This window comes from Rosa rugosa, chromosome 4, assembly GCF_958449725.1.
Source record: "Rosa rugosa chromosome 4, drRosRugo1.1, whole genome shotgun sequence".
NCBI classification, from domain to species: Eukaryota; Viridiplantae; Streptophyta; class Magnoliopsida; order Rosales; family Rosaceae; genus Rosa; species Rosa rugosa.
The window spans coordinates 37,132,033-37,151,673 of record NC_084823.1 but is presented as its reverse complement, the minus strand read 5'-3'; the positions used below and the strand labels follow the sequence as shown (position 1 = coordinate 37,151,673).

The 19,641-nt window shown below is 37.8% G+C and overlaps 3 protein-coding genes across 3 annotated transcripts; 1 reads left to right on the top strand and 2 right to left on the bottom strand.

Moving 5' to 3' along the window:
- Positions 1–2,470: 2,470 nt before the first annotated feature.
- LOC133744749 (uncharacterized) lies at positions 2,471–3,640 on the bottom strand. The gene has a single exon (XM_062172801.1). It carries the CDS (start codon positions 3,638–3,640, stop codon positions 2,471–2,473), a length of 1,170 nt encoding a protein of 389 aa, XP_062028785.1.
- Positions 3,641–4,713: 1,073 nt separating this feature from the next.
- LOC133742344 (pyruvate kinase isozyme G, chloroplastic) lies at positions 4,714–12,447 on the top strand. The gene is made up of 12 exons (XM_062170012.1): positions 4,714–5,245; positions 5,657–5,938; positions 6,110–6,275; positions 6,838–6,972; positions 8,496–8,606; positions 8,725–8,813; positions 8,933–8,995; positions 9,687–9,862; positions 10,463–10,565; positions 10,695–10,843; positions 12,006–12,114; positions 12,204–12,447. Exons 1-12 carry the CDS (start codon positions 5,021–5,023, stop codon positions 12,327–12,329), a joined length of 1,734 nt encoding a protein of 577 aa, XP_062025996.1. The 5' UTR covers positions 4,714–5,020; the 3' UTR covers positions 12,330–12,447.
- Positions 12,448–13,104: 657 nt separating this feature from the next.
- On the bottom strand, positions 13,105–17,899 carry LOC133742343 (protein NRT1/ PTR FAMILY 7.3). The gene is made up of 5 exons (XM_062170010.1): positions 17,757–17,899; positions 17,401–17,521; positions 15,193–15,410; positions 14,465–15,027; positions 13,105–14,351 (listed from the first exon to the last, which is right to left on the bottom strand). Exons 1-5 carry the CDS (start codon positions 17,781–17,783, stop codon positions 13,481–13,483), a joined length of 1,800 nt encoding a protein of 599 aa, XP_062025994.1. The 5' UTR covers positions 17,784–17,899; the 3' UTR covers positions 13,105–13,480.
- Positions 17,900–19,641: the final 1,742 nt, after the last annotated feature.

The window sequence follows — 19,641 nt, the reverse complement described above, 5'->3', positions numbered from 1 at the left end:
AAACTAAACAAACGAGTGTAATAAAGAACAGCTGGTTGCAACTGACACAGTATTACAGTTGAATAAAGTTCTCAATCTTTGCAGAACCTAAAAACCATCCTAAATCAAGAATCACGTCCCAATTACTTGGGAGTCTTGCAGGCACTCCTAACACTAGACGTGGAGAGGGAAAATACTAGGTACAAGTAATCGTTCAGTGAATGCTATTCGTCAGTGATTCGAAAATTCCCTTCCTGCATTTCTTTGAAAATCAAAAGGTGAGCAAAGAGATGAAGAAATCTGTAGGTGTTGCTCATGCATAGGCTTTCATTATGCAAGTTTAACAATAGCATCAGTTTAGAATTGTGGAAACACAATAAATAAGTCTTATGTAAAACCTATTTAAAGAATCATTCATATTTTACATCCAAGACTACAAATACATGATATCTCTTATTACTTGAGTATCTTTCTTTTGCCTTTTGTAAATAAGACTAAAAATCTTGGAACAAAGGTAGGGTTGCATTATAGGAAAATGGTGTATTCATGTCAGAAAGACATCAACACAGGCCAGCCAAAACACGGTCGAATTACTAAGAAGCTCGGTGCTCTAATCAAACCACTGCAATCAAAAGATAAATGGACTCCACCAAACCAACATCAAGCTCAGTCCTCTAAAGACATAGTTTTACACCTCGCATAGTACCACTGCAACCTTGCTCGGCTAGTAACCAGGAAACCAAAAAAGCCGTATGTTCTTAATTAAATTAAAATTTAAAATAAGAGATAAAGAAACAATCGAAGAACCAATGCACCTGCAAGTGAAATGTAGGGGCCTTTGGTTCTTGCCGATTCTTCCCATTACCAAGCAGGCCTAGGGATGTTATGAGGCATTTTCAACTGGCCCAATATGTTACAAACTTACAACTAAAATAGGGTGAGAATCATCTGCTCGTACAAAATGGAACAATTTGTGCAACAAAAGGAGACATTCAAGTTACCAACACCAGTTAATTTTTCTTTCCACTATCAGAGATTCAGAAGACTAAAGAGGTCACCAAAAAGAGAAGGGTTGAGGATGAAGTACAACACACTTCCTGCACTTTTCCTTCACTTTTTCTTTTTGTGCCTGGACTCAGTGTGTTAGACAAGACATGTAGCCATCCCAAGTGACTTGATGTTAAGAGGATGATGATGGACAAAGAATATGGGTGAAGAAGAAATAGACTTTCACTGGTAAGATTTTCCTACTTACTGCATAATAAGTCAGCCAATAGATGATGATCAACTGATCTCAGATATCTGATAAGACTTTGAGGTAATGACTAAACTATTAGTTCAAGAAATCCAGTGATAACCAACAGTCTCAGCACCAAACATAAGGACCAAGTGACAAGCACATACAAGTGTTCGAAGCTTCAAACCAAAACTTGAAATCAGAATAATTACCTTGCAATGAGTTTTCATCCTAAACCAAACATAATCAAAACTTTTATCAAGCACATTGAACTATTGTAGGTTTCAGTTTGAGTGACCCAAATCCTAACTCACCTTTTGCCACAATAGTCCTGCAATCTTAGCAAACAAGAGGTTCTTGAACAAAAAGGATGGAGATGTAACAAAGACAGAACAAGCCTTATGGCTCCTCCAATCTTTCCATGAATAGGGGGGGGGGGGGGGGGGGGTGAGTGAGCATAGGATTTCTAGGGGCAGTGTCATATTAGACTATAACAAGTTCTTACTTCTTAGTAAGCTTCCAATCTCAAAAACAAAAATCATTCAAACAGCAATTTGCATACATAAAATTTTCAAACTGTTTCAACAATAGTGTGGGCGTCAAATATTGTAATCTTGAACCTTGTGACAATGAATAAATTAATTTTGTAAATAGAGTAGCAGACTCAAATATCGTAATCTTGAACCTTTTCACCTTTTTTCTTCTGTTTTTTTTTTTTGGATAGGGAACAGAAAAATAACATTCGAACTTTAACCTTCGCCTGATTAGAATTTATCCATCATCTCACCTTTCAAATTATAAGAAGGCACATTGACATTAATCATATCTCATTCACTGACATACAATTTATGCAAACAACTCATTTGATAAAAAATTAGTCAAGGTTATCAACTATCTAATTAACAATTCACCAGAAAAAAAAAATAGCCAGCAAATAAATTGATCTTAGAAACGCATTTGGCACTGTATATATCCCATATAAGATTCATATGTAGCAGGCTAGCAGCAGTTGAGGTAAGAGACATAGAACTCCTTTTTCAACAAGAAACAAACTCAATTGCTGGGATCATTTCAACATATTGCCGGTGTTTCGTGGTAAGTTTAAACTACACAAAGAAATCCTGCCATACTGGCCATGTTACATAGTAACTTAATCCCCGAGCAGATAGCAACAACTTGCCTAAAACTGAAGCTAGGTTCTTATATACATTTGAAAACAAAGCAGTAAAATGAGCGTTGATATGCCAAACCTTGCTAAGCCGTAGCAGCCTTTATAGCTCTCTCCAATTCAGATTCCAAATCACTTGCCTGATTGGTAGACTTCTTCGAATCCACCCGAATACTCTCTTCTCTGACACTCTTCACCGGCGTGTGAGACTCTGTTCGCACATTCTCTTCTCTCCCACCCTTCTTGTTCCTCCACCTCTCAAACTCACCAGAAGTCTCACCCAACGGCGGCAAAACTCTCTTCCTAGAAGCATCACTTTCCCCACGAAAATGCCTCCCAGAAACTCCAGACTTCATATCCTCCAACCTCTGCTTCATATCCCTATTCTCCTTGTCCAAAACCTCCAAATCCCTCCTCACCCATAACCACATCCCCTTCAACAATTCCAAATCCTTTACACTACTCTCACCACTCTTCTCCTCCTCTCCCTTCACCTCCTCAACTGTCTCCACAGCAATCTTATTCACTGTCAAATACGGCAGCTTGGTCCCCAACTTCACCGGAAAGTTCACCCCCCACCTCATATTCACCATCACTCTTTTCGTCACAGGCAAAACAGTCCTGGCCATCACAGCAATCCCATTCAAAAACTCATCTTTCCCACCGTTCTTCAAACCCAACTGCCTCTCCTCCACAGACCCAATCCCCCCATTCACATCTTTACCCCCACGAGGCTCCAAACTCAGCTCCTGCCAAGAAGACGACCCTTCCGAGACAGCAAACCCATCCACAAAACCACCGTTTGAGCAGGACCCAGAATCCAAATCACCGTTTGAGCAAGACCCAGAAAGCTCAGAGTCCGAAAAGGCGGACTTTTTCAGTGAAAAGTTGCCGAATTGGGGCTTGATGTGGAGAGAGAAAGTTGGGTTCGTGTGGGAGAGAGAGAAGTGGGCAGTGAAAACAAGAGGGGAGTGGTTTGGGGAGCCGAAGAGGCCCAAACCAGACTTGAGGGAGAGAGAGAAGGGAGAGGGAGTGGTGGTGGAGGTGTGAGAGTAAGAGAGTTTGAGAGAAGGGCCGGAAGAGAAGTTTGAGGAGAGAGAAAAGGAGAGGTGAGAGGAGGAGTTGGTGGATGGGACGGTGGCTATTGAAGACGTGAAAGGCTGGTTGAAAATGGTGATGGGGATTTTGGCTCTGATCAGTGGGTTGCAGTAGTGTTGGGTGTCTTGGTCGTCTTGGAGACGAAGGGAGATCTTCATTTCTGTGCGATCAGGAGCAGGGTTTTGGAGTCTTGATTGGGTTTGGGGATTGGAAGTACAGAGCAACTGAGCGAATGGTTTGTTTTCTTGACATTATCTTGATTCTGGACGGACCCCAATTTGCTCAATATTTTTTTTTTTTTCTTCTTTAAAAAACGGTGGCCGAGTGAGTTACACTTCGGGGCCGAGAGCAACGTGGATATAGCTCCTCTCCAAGATATATTTTTTACAAGTTGAGGTTCGAATCAGAGACCTTCTATTACACGAAGAAACCATACAGTGTCCGTCCCACTTACAGCATAACATGTTTCCACTAGACCAACCCATTACCAAAATCTGAACGGACCTCAATTTGCTAAATATATTTGTTTCTCTTCTCTCTTTTTTTCCTTTCTTTATAACTTGAAAAAGACTCTCACAACGGTATTAACTTTTCATTTTTTTCAACAAATAAGATATTGATTGTTTTCTAGATTCCGAGACTCAACCATCCACGAAATCCCATTAGAGTCTGTGATACACTAATGTTCTAATGTAGTGATAGGAGACATTATAATTGAACTTAGAATTCTGATGATACAAGAGATGTTGTAATATTTGTGAACACACATGAACTTTCTTAACAAGAGTAAGAGTTTCCTTATAGTATTTACTTCCAATAGCGATTGTCTTGTATACATGGATCATGTCTAGTCCGGTGAAAATTTTTGTTTCCTAGAATTGTGACTTTTCTTTTATTCGTATCCCTAAATCCTAATCTTTGCTCATAATCTATTTCTCACAAAGTTGATAAACAAAATTTTGTACGAATAAAAGAAAAGTCATTAATTCCATTTGGTATGTGATCACAACAATTGAGCTTCAATGTTGTAAACAAAAGATCGATATAGTAGCTAAACAACTTTGAACTGAAGTTGGCATGCTTACAATGATTTCTAGTTAGGTGATCACTGGTATATATTCTGAATTAGATCGAGTCGTGAAGCGGTCGTCAATCATTTTTTTAAGTCTGTATCGTGTGATTTGAAGTTAGAAGACTCTTTTATCCCTTACAATATAAATATAAGGAGGACTAGTCCAGAATGGTGCCAAAAAGAAGGAGAAAATCAATTGCAAATTTGCAATATGGCGGAGGAGAAAGGATCAAAGGAAAGAAGCGAGTCCGTCCAACAGGGCAACTGTCCAAATAGTAGTTAGTAGTAGCAAGTATACCTGGACTCACTGCCTCTCTTCGTTGCTTCCCAACGAAACTCTCTCTCGTCCTTATGTTCCCTCCCTTCTATTTCACCACATAAACACCCTTTGGTCTCTCTCTCTGACTCTCTCTCTCTCTCGCTGTATTCCTTTCTAGTCTACCAATATCATCCGAGCTTTTCCTCAATGTCGACGCTTAATGTTCCGGCCAGAATGTCCCTGAAACATGACCGGACTTGGACAACTGATCGGTTGGCTTCCTCCAAGAGCCTGAGTGAATTTATTGGCTTTGAATATAGACCCAAGAGAGAAAATGGCCAGAAGCAAATGTTCACTGTTAGATCAGTGAGGATCACCCAGCAGAGCAGTGGAGGCAATCCTAGCTCACCCAATGGTCCTGCGGGTGGTGTTGTAAGTCTCCTTTGTCTCAATATGGGTTGTTGATTTTATGTGTGTGCTTCTTGAATTTGTTATGTACTGTTTGCTTGCTTTAGACTGTTGAAAGTTTGAAACTTTCGAAATGTGAGATCATGGGTTTTTATTTGGTTAGCAGAAAGTGTATCTCTTACTTGAAGCAGGCTCGAACCACCTCTGTTCTTAGTGTCTTATGATCTTTGCTCTGAGAACGTTTAGGCTAAATGAAGAAACTTGGATACTAATTTGTCAAATATATACAGGTATTTGGATTAGTTGAATTGTCGACTGGCCTAGCTTTTGTATATGGTGTGTGGTGAGGCAAGGTGTGCCATGAGAGTGCATTGAAGGGTATCAGTTGTGAGTGTGTTGAAGTCGTAATCCTGAAATGTTGTTGCTTTGTTTCAGGGGGTGAACTCGACTTATGAAATTCAGTCTGATGATGATTACGAAGTGGGTCAGGGAAGGGCATTTGCAAGTGGTCGAAGAAAAACTAAGATTGTCTGTACAATTGGTCCTTCCACAAGCTCACGTGAAATGATATGGAAACTTGCAGAAACTGGGATGAATGTAGCGCGTTTGAATATGTCTCATGGGGACCATACGTCACACCAGAAAACTATTGATCTTGTCAAAGAATACAACTCTCAATTCAAAGACAAGGTTATAGCCATAATGCTGGACACCAAGGTACATTCACTTTACATTTTTCTCTCGTTCTTTACCTGCTCATATCGTAATGAGCTTGTAGTTAGGAGCTCAGGGTCTTTAGTATATCATTCTTATTCTTCTACCTCTATTTTGGTTCTTATACAAATTTTGAGGTTATAGTTGTTATATGATTTTTTGTTCTTCATGTAGGGTCCTGAGGTTAGGAGTGGAGATGTACCACAACCAATTCTGCTTACAGAGGGACAAGAGTTTAACTTTACAATTAGAAGAGGAGTTAGCACAAAAGATACCGTTAGTGTAAACTATGATGACTTTGTGAATGATGTGGAGGTTGGAGACATAGTTCTGGTTGATGGTAAGTAGTATCTTGTGGGTGCTAAATTGGTAGATGAGTTAATTTGGTTTGCATGTCATCTAAGTTGATATGGTCTTGTTGTAAGCATGTAGCTGAAGTTTTAGAAATATGGAAAGTTAAATGTTGACTCTTTTGAGTAATTTCGTACAAGAGATTGAATGCCCTTGTTTTGTGCATTTGGTTTGGTGGATTCTAGAACTCTGTCATTGGGATGAGATTGAAGAATGTATTGATTTATTTCTGTGATCAACTTTGATGGGAAAAGCCAGACTATAGAGTTAGACTAGTTCTTTTAGTGTGCTGGTGTTTGTTAACCTAAAGTAGCTGGGACATTGTTTAGGCAAATAAGTACCTGATCTATTCCAGATTGTGAGTCTGACATCATAGCATGCCGTTATCTGACAAGAGAATAAATCTGTATTCACGTGTATATATGTCTTATATTTGATGTACTGAGTTCATTAGCTATGCTCTAAAAAAGGGAGTTCTTTCGCCATCTCCCTTTGATAAATCTACTCATATTTTTGACAAGACCTGATCATGTAGCTTATCTTTCTACTAGGTGGAATGATGTCTTTAGCCGTGAAGTCAAAGACAAAAGATTTGGTTAAATGTGTTGTAGTTGATGGAGGAGAACTAAAATCAAGGCGCCATTTAAATGTGCGCGGAAAAAGTGCAACTCTGCCTTCAATAACAGGTAATCTTCAGTAATGTTGTGGAAGTTGTGTGAATTTCTCCATTTGATGTCCACATTATTATTTTTGAGAAAAAAACAAGCTTTTAGGAAAGAAAGAAAATAGTAATATTAAATTACTAACATACTATAGCCTTCCGAGCCAGAAGAACAGCTATGAGTCAGGAAGTTATCCTTAAATTATGTGCATAGTGATGCCCAAGCAATGATCATAATCTGGCCTTATCGGCTCATCCCAAACCTCATCTGACCCAAACCTACCAACATCTTCAAAAACTCTTATTACTTTCTATCCAGATGACCCAAAAAATGGCCAACACACTGCCACTGCAGAAAGGTTTAGCTTTCTTTGTGTTATTAGATCTTTAACCTTGCACGGAAACGTTTAACAATCTCCAAGAATTTAACCAGTTCACCTCAAAAATTTTGCAAATATGAAGCCCCTAGACAGTCAAGAAAAACATGATCAGTTAACTGACTTAACTCGCACTCTTTTTACTCATGATGCAGTAGTGAGGAGAGAAATCAGTCCAACCAATTTTTTGAAAAAATTCACATGAGTTGACTTTTGCATGAGCTACCAACTAAATGGACCTTTACCTTCAACGGTACCTTGCTTTCCATATTAAAACTCTGAACCACATAGAGACATTGTTTTCGCATATAGACCTGAAGTGAAAACTACAAGATACCTCAAGCAGTTATCTCTTCATATCCAATCTATCAGACATCAATGTATCATTTTTTGCAGACTTAACAAAGAACTCCCCAATCTCACTATCTCATATGCTTCTCTGGAGGCTCAAATCTCATCCCATAGGAGAGAAAAAATAAATAAATAAATAAATAAGAGCACATATGACTACCTTTGACCTGTATTAAACAGGTGTGGCAACCTGTTTCTTAAATTCTCAACACACATCCTCTTCCCTCTACCAACATGCATAATTGGATAAATTTCTATTACCCTTGAGTCCTTGCTTGGTCTTTGTGCTGCTGAATTCATATCTTGTCCATTTTCTTGGGCTCCTTCTGTTAGACAAATACTTTGCTCCAAAAGTTCTTAGCTATTAGGGAATGGGCCAACAGTGCATATTAAACTAACACCCTCCCTTACGTATAAACCCAACTTGCACGCAGAAAGGCAGACAGGTATAGACGATAAAATTGGGGGATGATTCGAACTCAGGATCTCCTGCAAACAAGGCTATGATACCACTGTTGTCCCAAAAAAATAAGCCGTTAGGGAATGGATTGACATGTATTTTAAGTTAACACCATATTTGCTGCTAATGACTGCTAGCCATAATGATTCCTCTTCCAAGTTCATCAGAACCACTTCCCAAAAAAAGGCTTTTATTTTACCAGAAAAGTACCCAAAACCAACTCTGATTTTTCCTTATTGAGGACCATTTTATCCAATTTTGATTAAGTGCCTTTTCCGATTCAGTCGACAGAACATCTCTCATCTTGTTAGCCAACTGAAATATTCAATTTATGGCCTTCTCTATCGGTCTCTTCTACAGAAAAAGACTGGGAAGATATCAAGTTTGGAGTGGACAATGGAGTTGATTTCTATGCTGTCTCATTTGTAAAAACTGCTGCGGTGGTTCATGAGTTGAAAGATTATCTCAAAGGTATTTCTATGAGCTCTATACACAACTCAGTTGATTCTCATTTTCAATCTCTTATCCATTTCTTCTTGTCTCTTCTATATGTTATTGACTCCTGAACTGAGTTGTGTATTTCTTGCAGGTTGTAATGCAGATATTCATGTTATAGTAAAAATTGAAAGTGCAGACTCTATACCAAATCTTCATTCAATAATTTCCGCATCTGATGGGGTTAGCATTATTTGTGACTTTATTTTCATGAATAAGAGCCCATCTGATCCTCAATTGTTAGTTGTTACCATCAGCAATGCCATATTATGTATATTCTTTTTTGTTGGTCAACTTTATAGGCTATGATTGCTCGTGGAGACCTTGGAGCTGAGCTCCCAATTGAGGAAGTTCCTTTGTTGCAGGTAATTTGATTTATGTTATATATTTGCACTGACTTGGAAAGATACAAGTCTGAGGCAAAATGTCGGACATATATAGCAATAATAGTTAATCATTTAGCTTGTTACAATATTCTGCTGCTCTGTTCTATTAAGAAATAAGTTTTCAGTAATCCAATTGTGAATGATGGATCTGCATAATGGTTCATTAACAAAAGTTGAAGCAAAGGTGCCGACAATTTTAAATCTTTTAATGGCCAGTTGAAATTGTACTAAATCAAATTGACTTACCAAATTAGGGTATCGATGTTCTAACATATGATTATCAGATTTATGTATATACATATAAGTTGATTAAAATTTGTTTCCCTTTAAATCTTCGAAGTGATATAGCATCACTCCAACTATGGTGACTATTTAGACTGCTAGGAATATTGAATGGTGGCCGAAGAAGTTTATACTTTATAGGATGTCTTAAGTTGGATATGATCAAATTTGTCAAATTCAAAAGAATCCAAACCAGGTAGTACATGTAAGTGTGTAACAATGACTTTATCTGTGTTTTAGAGATGACAAATAATAGACAACCCAGAGTGTAGAATATATCAGGTTCTCTGATAATATTTCCTTCTTATATAGCTTTGGACTGTTAATATTTGTGATCGATTCTGAAACTAATGTCCTTATGGAAATGAATCCTATGTTATCTAAACAGGAAGACATCATTAGAAGGTGTCACAGTATGCAGAAACCAGTTATTGTAGCAACTAATATGTTGGAGAGCATGATCGATCATCCTACACCAACCAGGGCAGAAGTCTCTGACATTGCAATTGCAGTGAGAGAAGGTGCTGATGCAATCATGCTATCTGGAGAAACTGCCCATGGAAAGTAAGTACACTGGTAGTCATTAGTAGTACTGTTGTTGTTGCTGTTGTTGTTGATTTCTAATTTTTTTAATCGGGGGATCGCATTTCTTATTACAGACTGGTTGTATTTATATTTTTTTGAACATCTCAGGATGATGGTTTTAATCACCCTATCAAGTTTTATAGAAATATTTAAAATATCACTTCATCCTTGCGGTTTGTGTCAGTCTGTCAAGTCTGTTGTGTGGTATATTTTCTTGCCACTGGAGGCTTCACTATATTAGTACATTATCCAATAACATCTGAGATTAATTATATTGGTTTTATGTTCCCCATTTTTGGGTGAAGTCTGGGTTTGTCTACCATGTGATCAAATGATAATTGTTTTTAGAAAAGGATGAGTCCAAAAGAATCCAGTATTCAGGTTCGTTTTTGTTGACTTGCCTCATATTATGCATAATTGAAAACCTTGGTTGTTCTGTTTCTATTGCTTTCCCTCGTTTTGTGGCTGAAGACATTTGTTGGCTGTAGCAAGATATCATCTCTTGTTGAACCAGCTTCAATTATAATAGCTGGCAACAAGTGCTTCCATATCTTATTAATTCTGTAATTTCATTTCTAGATATCCACTCAAAGCTGTTAAAGTAATGCATACTGTGGCATTGAGGACTGAGTCAAGTCTACCAATTAGCACTATTCCTCCGATCCAAATAAGTACCTATAAGGTATGCACTGGTTATATACGGGATTTTCTGTTTTTTATGAGTTTTTTTTTTCCTTCCGTTTGGTTGCTATATATACTGCCGTTGGCGTGAGATACTTGTTGAATCTAAATATGTGGACCCTTTTCACAGAGACATATGGGGGAAATGTTTGCTTTCCACTCCACAACTATGGCCAACAGTCTCAATACACCCATCATCGTTTTCACAAGGACAGGATCCATGGCTGTACTTTTAAGCCATTATAGGCCATGCTCAACAATCTTTGCCTTCACAAATGAGTAAGTTCAGTATCCTAATAATATGCATCATGTCTGAAAATGGCACTTATATAGTTTGATACTTTGGTCTATTCTGAAGTCCACACAACGATCTCTAGTTTTATAGTGAGCGGTATACACATATGGATCGCCTTACTAGGAAAAATATGTGAACTTTATATAACAGTTCCCTTTCCCGTGACGACAAATTGTTTAGATTCTGATGAAAAGAGATATCATGTCACTCTGCTATAAAGGTTTATCTTTGACCTAAAAAGAGACTGAGCAAAAAAAAATTTGTAGATAAAAGCCTGTTACAGAACAACTGTTGATAGAAAAAATCAGTCTTCTGTGGTATAGCACTTAGCTTATTATAATTATGTCAAACGCTGGCCTGTATTCTATCTTTTGTTTTTCATGCACAATTCCGTTTATACAACTTTTTTTTATAAGAAACAGACATGAGACAACGAGTCCTCTAGATAGTCTAAAGTACCACTCTAGAATTAATAACATGAGCTGCCTCAAAATGTTACAATAAAAATAGTAAAGTCTCTTGAAGCACAACAGCATTCCAATAATATAAAATAGCCCAAAGGCCAGAAGGAATAATCCCAAAACTGAAAAGATACTGGCGCCCCAAGTGAATGCTAATAACTGATCCGCTTCCTCACCCCTTACCCCCTCAAAAGATCCTCACATTCCTTGCCATCCATACTAAATACAGCCAACACACCACATTAGCAACACAACCCCCTCTTTCTGCCCACAGAAATTTACCTCTCACACAACATGAAATTTTGTGATTTTGGTTTTTAAAGCTAAAAGCTAAACGCATTTGAGACCTAGGCTGTTGGGTAAAGGCTCAAATCACAGAGTTTAAAAGTCCCCTATACGGGATATTTCCTGTTATGTACTATTTTTATTGTGAACATTTTCATGAGGAATATTGCTGTAAAACAACATTTTAAACTTAAATTATGTTTAACTGCCATTCTGACTTTTTATGGAATTTTAAGATTTTCTGCGGCATTGAAAACCTCATTGCATATTGGTTTTAGCTTCATAAGCCAATTGCAAATGCAATCACTGTTGTCTTTCCGTGTAAGGGATTATGGAAGCACAAGTTAAACTTGGTTTTTGTTATCTGTTCTAAACTATTGACATTTTCTCTGCTTTGTAGAGAAAGGATTAAGCAGAGATTGGTGCTTTATCATGGTGTCCTCCCAATATATATGCAATTTTCAAATGATTCAGAGGAGACTTTCTCAAGAGCAATAAAGCTATTAGTGGTTAGTGATCACTGATTTCTCAACTGTGTCTTCTTTTATCTTATATTGCTTTCGTTTGTGGTAAAAGTATTCCAATATTTGATGCATAGGTTAAGGGTCATTTGAAAGAGGGAGAGCATGTTACTCTTGTCCAAAGTGGTGCACAACCAATCTGGCGTCAAGAATCTTCTCATCATATCCAAGTTCGTAAAGTGGAAAGTATTATGAACCTGTGAGAATTTGTTTTTAGTTGGTTTTAGTTGCTGATAGTCAAATTTACATTTGAGTTTAACTTGTTGACATCTAGTGAATATAGTTCCAATATTGAATGCAAAAGTAGATCAAGTTGATTTATATCTAATACGTAAAGCAATTATGTCATTACCAATTTTAGATGTTATATTGTGAATTTTCTTTCATTTATGTGTTTGCGTTTCTTGATACTATTTATGAGCTCGATCACCAATTTTGTTAAAGAATGATGTGCATGGATTGTGCTCTGTAAATCTATGCCATACATCAGACATAGTTGTCTAAAGTACATGTGATTATAGATACATCTGCTTGGGCCACTTGGCCTTTGATTAGTACAGAAAAAATTATAGTTTTTCTGTGAGGTAGTTATTTAGATTACTGCGAGTTAATAGGTGCACAGAACCTGCAAATCTAATCAAACAGAACCTTCATCCTTCTTTAGATAAAGACTAATCATAATCCGCATAGTTGATGTTCTCTATGTTGCCAAAGAGGAATCAGAAAATGATATATCATCAAGTTTCTTTCCATCTGTTGCTGGCTAACAGCAAACCAGATTCCATCCCAGAAAGCAGGATATGCTTACAGAATCACCTTCCACAGAGCTTATTAGGACTAGTTTCCCTGGGAAGAAACCTTCCGACTTATTCTTTTTTTATTTTTCTTTTTTGGGGGAGGGGGTGGGGGGCCGCGCCAGGGCTTTGCTAACATGGTTCCAATAGATGGTCTTTTTTAAGGAAATATACAAGTCAAGTCTGAAGGAAGAGGTGCTTCCATTAAGGTCAGAGTAGTTCTCTTACATATTACGACAGCTTCAAAGAGTTCCCATCATTACAATAGATTTCTCTAGAAGCACATGTATATTCTGTAGCTAGCAATAAAACAAACAAATGAGAATGAGGGAAGATCTAAGACCTAAACCAAAAGCTACCCACCTCTTCCAACACACCATTCACTACTAGAACAGCCTGCACAGTAAAAGTACAGTGTTGCTGCTTAAGATACAGAGAAAAACGGGTGTAAGAGAGTTGGTAAGAAAGAGATTCTCTTAACCCCGCTGTTTATGACCTCATTCATCTTATTTAATATAGGTTGCTAGCATAGGTCTTAACATGCCTCCTTGATGTTTCCATCAGACTTTGAAGTTTTCTTGATCTTCATTTTCTTCAAATCTTCCCTCCAACTTGATACACTTGTACCACTTGGCGCATGCAATGTAGACAATCAAATCTATTGATGTCAAGGCAGCTAAGAGGAAGTAAAATCTATCTAGGTGACCTTTGTTGAGGTTTCCAGGAATCCATCCGGGCATGTGATCCTCAGTTGATATCTTCATGACCATACTCACAAGCAAGCTGCTAACGTAGTTACCCAGAGATATGGATGTCATGCACAGGGCACTTCCAAAGCTCTTCAGTCCATCCGGTGCTTGTGCATTGAAGAACTCCAACTGACCTACATACATGAAAACTTCAGAAGCACCTATGAATGCATACTGAGGTATTTGCCAGAAGATGCTTAGGGTGCTTGAGCCATCGCAATGGGTGCATTCTTTCTTTGCATACTTAAGTCTGTAGCACTCCACAATGCCAGCTGAAAGCATTGCCAAGATTGCTATAACAAGGCCAATTCCCATTCTCTGAAGCTCAGTAAGTCCTCTGGAATCTGATTTTCTTATTTTGCTCACAAGTGGGTCAAGAATTCGGCGGTAAAAGAAAATGAAAACTGCCACACTGAGGATATCAAAGCTAGACATGCTCGCTGGCGGAATGCGGAAGTTTGAAACAGTAGTTTTCATAGCCGCTCCCTGCTCTACAAATAGAGAAGCCATTTGTGTAAAAACCACTGAATAGAGAATGGTGCACAGCCAAATTGGGAGCAACCTTAGAATGCATTTAACTTCTTCCACTTGTGTAATTGGGCAGAGACGCCATGGGTTGTGGAGACCTTGCTTCTGGTTGTCTAAATCTCTTGATGAGATATATGCTGCCCTGTCCAGGAACCTGTGTTTAAAGGAAGTTAGCTCTATGTTTCTGAAGTCATAACAATAATGAGGTACCTATTGAAGGAATCAGCCAAAGTATCAAGAACGTGGAGTTTTATGTTATGCTCTTACTTGAACCCATGGGTGTAGAGGATCTTTCGGTTGCCATTCATGGAAGACTCCTTCCTTTCCTCTGTGTATAGTTCCTCTCCACCTGATGGCATCTCTACCTTGCCTTTTTTCACAGCAGCAACTAGGACTTGGCAAAACCTTGCAAGAGGGTTACCATTTGGTTTGAAGTGCCTGTACCTAGGAGTCCCTATAAGAAACAGGACCAATGCTGCAAATGCAGACGCAGTGGACGCCCAGAACCCAATTGCCCAAATTCCTTCATCCTCGAAGTACCCCAATATGGTGTTGGAGAAAAGGGAGCCTAGGTTCATTGCCAAGTAGAAGTAGCTGAAAAATGCCACCTTTGAGTGTCCTTCCCTGCGGTCCTCTTCATCAAACTGATCAGCTCCAAATGTTGCAATGTTTGGTTGGTACCCTCCATTTCCTAGGGCAATGAGGTAGATGGAGAGGTAGAATAACACAATTTGGTAGCTTTCATGAGTTCCACATGGATTTTCTTGGCTCCCACAACCTTTGGGCCTCAGTAAGAAGAGTTGCGATGATAGTGACAATGATGCCAGCCCCTGCAAGTTAATGTATTAGGAACAAAGCATTGGCAAAGAATACTAACTTATTCTCAGTTAATGCTATAGTCTTTTTGTTTTAGATGGCATGCTTTCGTCTTGGAAAACAATGGTGCTTAGCTCATTGTTTGAATCCCATAAATAATGTAAGTAAATGGCACTTACTATGACAAATATGATTTGAAAGATTGCACAGGTTTTATAGCGTCCCCAATAAGAATCACTGAGGAAAGCACCAACTAGGGAGAAGATGTAGACGGTTCCCGTCCATTTGCTCACACTGTTAGCTGCCGTCGCATTGTTTTGTTGCAACACCCTGGTTAAGAAAAGGACCAGGTTCACCCCAACTCCAAAGAATGCTAGGGTAGCCAGACCTTGGTTCACTGATTTTTCAATTGAACAATACAATAACAAAAAGGGTCAGAAGGTTCAAAACATGTGGTTTCAACTTTCAAGCAACTATTGAAACTGGAAGATTTAATTGGGTTGGAAAACTCGACGTTTAAATACATGTCTGGGGAAGAGCGAGTTTGTCTAACTACTTTTAAAACTAAATACCTGACTATATGAGATCCCAATCAAAAAGATATATGATCTAAACAGAATTCAAAGACCAGGGATATAGCAACAATTGTGCTTGTAACAGATTGAGTTTATATATATATTTTTTCCTTTGACATCTTTCTTTTTTTAGGGAAAGAAGTTATCCCATGCTTTAGATGATCAAAGAAATCGTTTTCAGAGTTGCTTCGCATTGAAATCAAACACATTCAAGGGTAACAAGATTTTTCTTAAGAGTGAAAAGGGAAGCTTTCGGAAAGCATTTTGAGAACACAATCAAAACCCATATATGGTTAGCATTCATCATCAAGCATGTTCAGGTTGTCTCATAGTTTGGTCCATCCTCTACATACGCATCAAACTGTTATTGTCATCTACAGCTCTAATTTACCAGAAGATCGGTCACTCATTAATGCATTAGATCAATATACATGTGCAATCAAAATAGATATCCAGCAAATTAACAGCAACTCAGATGCACACATATACAGTTCCTTCTCTATATAGGAACCTCAAATTAATGATTCACTGATAAAGCATGCACATCAATTAGGTTCATTTACAATAGTGTTGATAAAAACTACTTCTGAAAATATGGATAGTGGTGTCTTTTTTTTTTTTTTTTTTTTTTCTGGGAGTCGAATAAAATGTGTTTAGTACCTCTCGATATGGGTTCCTACTCTCTGCTGGTGAAAACATTTCAGAAAGAAAAAGGGATATTCCCCTCTTTGGACACCAAAGTGACCTAAACTCGAGGATAGGTGGCAAAGCAGAAAAGCTTTAGGATGTTCTAAAGTAAAGTTATATTTGGATCTACAGTCCTGCTTGAGATTAGGCATTCTTCCAGACTTTAGTGGAAACTAGGACATGACCATAAACCATAAACACAATTATAATCTCCAGCTTATGGACAATTAAAAAAAAATCTAATGCAAGGAAATAGTTTTTTTTTTTGGCAAAACATGAAGACACATTGGGTTTGGGGATAGTGTGAGTAGATAACTCTTGAACCCTTTAACGTAAAATTTGAGGAAAGGACACGTGGCAGAAACCCACGTCATGCAAATCAGACACTGATTACGTGTCTGAGACGTATTACTCTGAGTGCATGCTTTCCTCACATTCACGCTCCTCTCTCTCTACTCTTTGGTCATGTCGTCTACTTCCCAGTCTCTCTCTCTCTCTCTCACACTTCGAACCTAACAAGTCTCGTTTTCTCTATCTAAGATTCTCTCTCCCACTCTCTCCAAGTTTCTCTCTCTAAAACAGAAAAACATGGTTCTTGTGGTGGTGAACTGGCACTTTAAATTGGGGCACTAGCTAGTGGAGTTTAGCTGGCTATAGAGAAACCCAGCATGCAACAAGGACTCTGCAACACTTGGTTCTGGGTTTCAGTGCCAAGTGTATCAAATCCTCTCTCCCTTATATTTGCTTCTAGCTTATCAAAGAAAAATCAAAACTGCTTATCTAATACACAGGCTTCCATTTCATCCCAGTTCTGGATAAACTCTTGCTCATTTTCAAAAGATTTGCTTGAAGGTTCTTGAATGTTCTTGAACCAAGCAACCCAAATCTAAGGCAGCAGAACCAAGTAATAAAAGCAATAAAACCAGAGGACCGTTTTTTTACTACTGGGTAAATAAAAGCAGGGGACCTTGGGAGTAACAATTTTGATGAGGTTTGAAATGAGGTTAGTGATTTGTCATATAAACACAATTGAGGAACCCAAGAAAACCAAGAGATATATGTGAGTTTTCTTTTTCCCTGTTTCTTGGATTTTTTTGAAGAGTGATTTGAGAAAACGGTGCTTACCAAGAATGATGATTCCGGCGACCCATCTTCCGGATTTTGCTCTGATTGCTGGGCGGCCATGCATGTCTACACTTCCATCAAGTGTGTTTGTGGTTCCCTCTTCATCTTCTTTGAACTTGCCCTGAAGTTTTTTTTCATATATAAGAAAATGAAAATCAATAAACTATACTGATTTTTTTTGCTACTACGATCACACAACAAAGAGTTGGCATTTCTCAAGAATGCATATGGTAAAACAAGGAAATCATGCCAAGAAGGTGGACACCTGGACATGATTAAATGAAACACAGATAAACAAAAAGGGGAGCTCAAAGACGGTGAGGGAAAGAAGGACATTGTGGGGTTTGCTAATTTACCTCGTTGCAGACCTCTAAACAGGCCATTGAAGATGTGTAGAGTCAGAAACGCTTTGGATTATTGACAGGGCTAAGAGAAAGGTTGTGAGTGCTAAAAGGAAGAGACGATATTCTGAACTACTTGAGCAAAGAAAAGAGAGGGGGAGGTGTTATTATATAAAGGAAAGGAGGGGACAATTGACGGTCCAGATTTCACAGATGAAAGTGGGGACACCACCAAAGGAAATAATAATCCTTTTGTTTTCTTTTCATTTTTTCTTTTTGGTTTAGGTGCAATCTGTTTGGACCAGATAGCAAAAGAGAAAATGGAGAGGTTCTCCATTGTATTCTTCCCTACTCTGTTTTTCAAAAAACAAATGACACTTTTGAAAATCGAGTTCTTCCATTATGGTATGGAAGAAATGCTCTAGAAATGTAGCATGTTTTTTTTCACGTGAATTTCTAGAATCAAAATGTTATTCCTTGAAAAAATTTTGATTCCTTGTTTTTAGCATATTCCCAATTTGATGCTGATTATCGCCATTTTTTTTGGAAAATTTGGACATTTATTTAATTACTTTCGTTTTTTTGCTTCCATAATTACTTGAATTCATACGTTACCAGTTTTCTCATTGCACATATGGACATTATCCTATTTTATCCCTTTCTAGTCAGTTGGAACAAATCCGAGTGTTCTTTAATAATGCAATGAATTTAGCTTGTCACTTAGCTGGGGATCATTTAAAAAGAGGATAAGAACACTTACATGCACTTGTTTTTTCTTAGTTTCTTACGATTAGAGATATAATATATGTCATAGATTTGCTGCTCAATTATTATGAAGGATAAGATTCCTTAATCATATGGACATTTCATTCATCACAGTTAAAGACTGAAGAGTTCGCATTCTTCTTGAGAGGAATTGGTGGCGTTTTGAATTATATGCACAAATAATGCACATGTTTCTGCATACTTTATGCCTCAAGTTGCTAAGACATTCTCTTACACCCAAGATAATATGCCTTATATAATTTTTATTAGGAGATGAGGGTATTAATTCAAAATGCACTTTGTCCAGTGTCCAAAAATATTCTATAATAAACGAGTGATTTGGGATGAATACTTTTTTTTTTTTTGGACTTATTTCCGGCAAAATGCCATCCTTTTATATCACATTGGGTTCTTAAAGAGGAAAGATGCCTAAGTTCTTGAGTACTTGCTCTTCAAAGTCATACAAATTTCTTTAAGGATAGTAATTTATGGCCAATAGTTCTATCTCTATGCACGTTGGAAACAACTCAACAGACAACTCATTGTAGGTTGTTTAGCATTCTTTGGGAGGGGGAGGATTCAGTACACCGACGTGCACTTGCACCGACATAAATAGATGGTTAGATTATATTAAATACACTCTTAGGTCATTAATAAAAATATTAATTATAAATATCAAAAGTTTAGATCATCTTATAAGTGTTGAGTCATTTGCACCATCGGTGCATAGAATAATTCCCCTCTTTGGGAACAATATTTTTTGTTTTAAAAATGATGAATGCAGCTAAATTTCTCAGTATTCAATCTTCTGCATTGATTAAGTGGTTAAACTGCTTATTAGTTTAAGTGAGTGATTACTATGATACGATCCAATATCGTTGCGGTGTTCTTTTCAGTTATATTTGTATTCTGACATAATAATAATCATTATACCCACGACCATGAACTGAAACAACTTTTTGATAGGTCAATCGCCCATGAGCAATTCCGAGCTAATATTGATGCGCCTAGGCCACAGGCAAAGATTCCACATACTTCCATGATCGAAAATCACATACATGCAACCACAGACAGTAACACGACAATCTATTCGAATACAATAATTATAATGATTCAAAAGTTGATAAGGCAACTG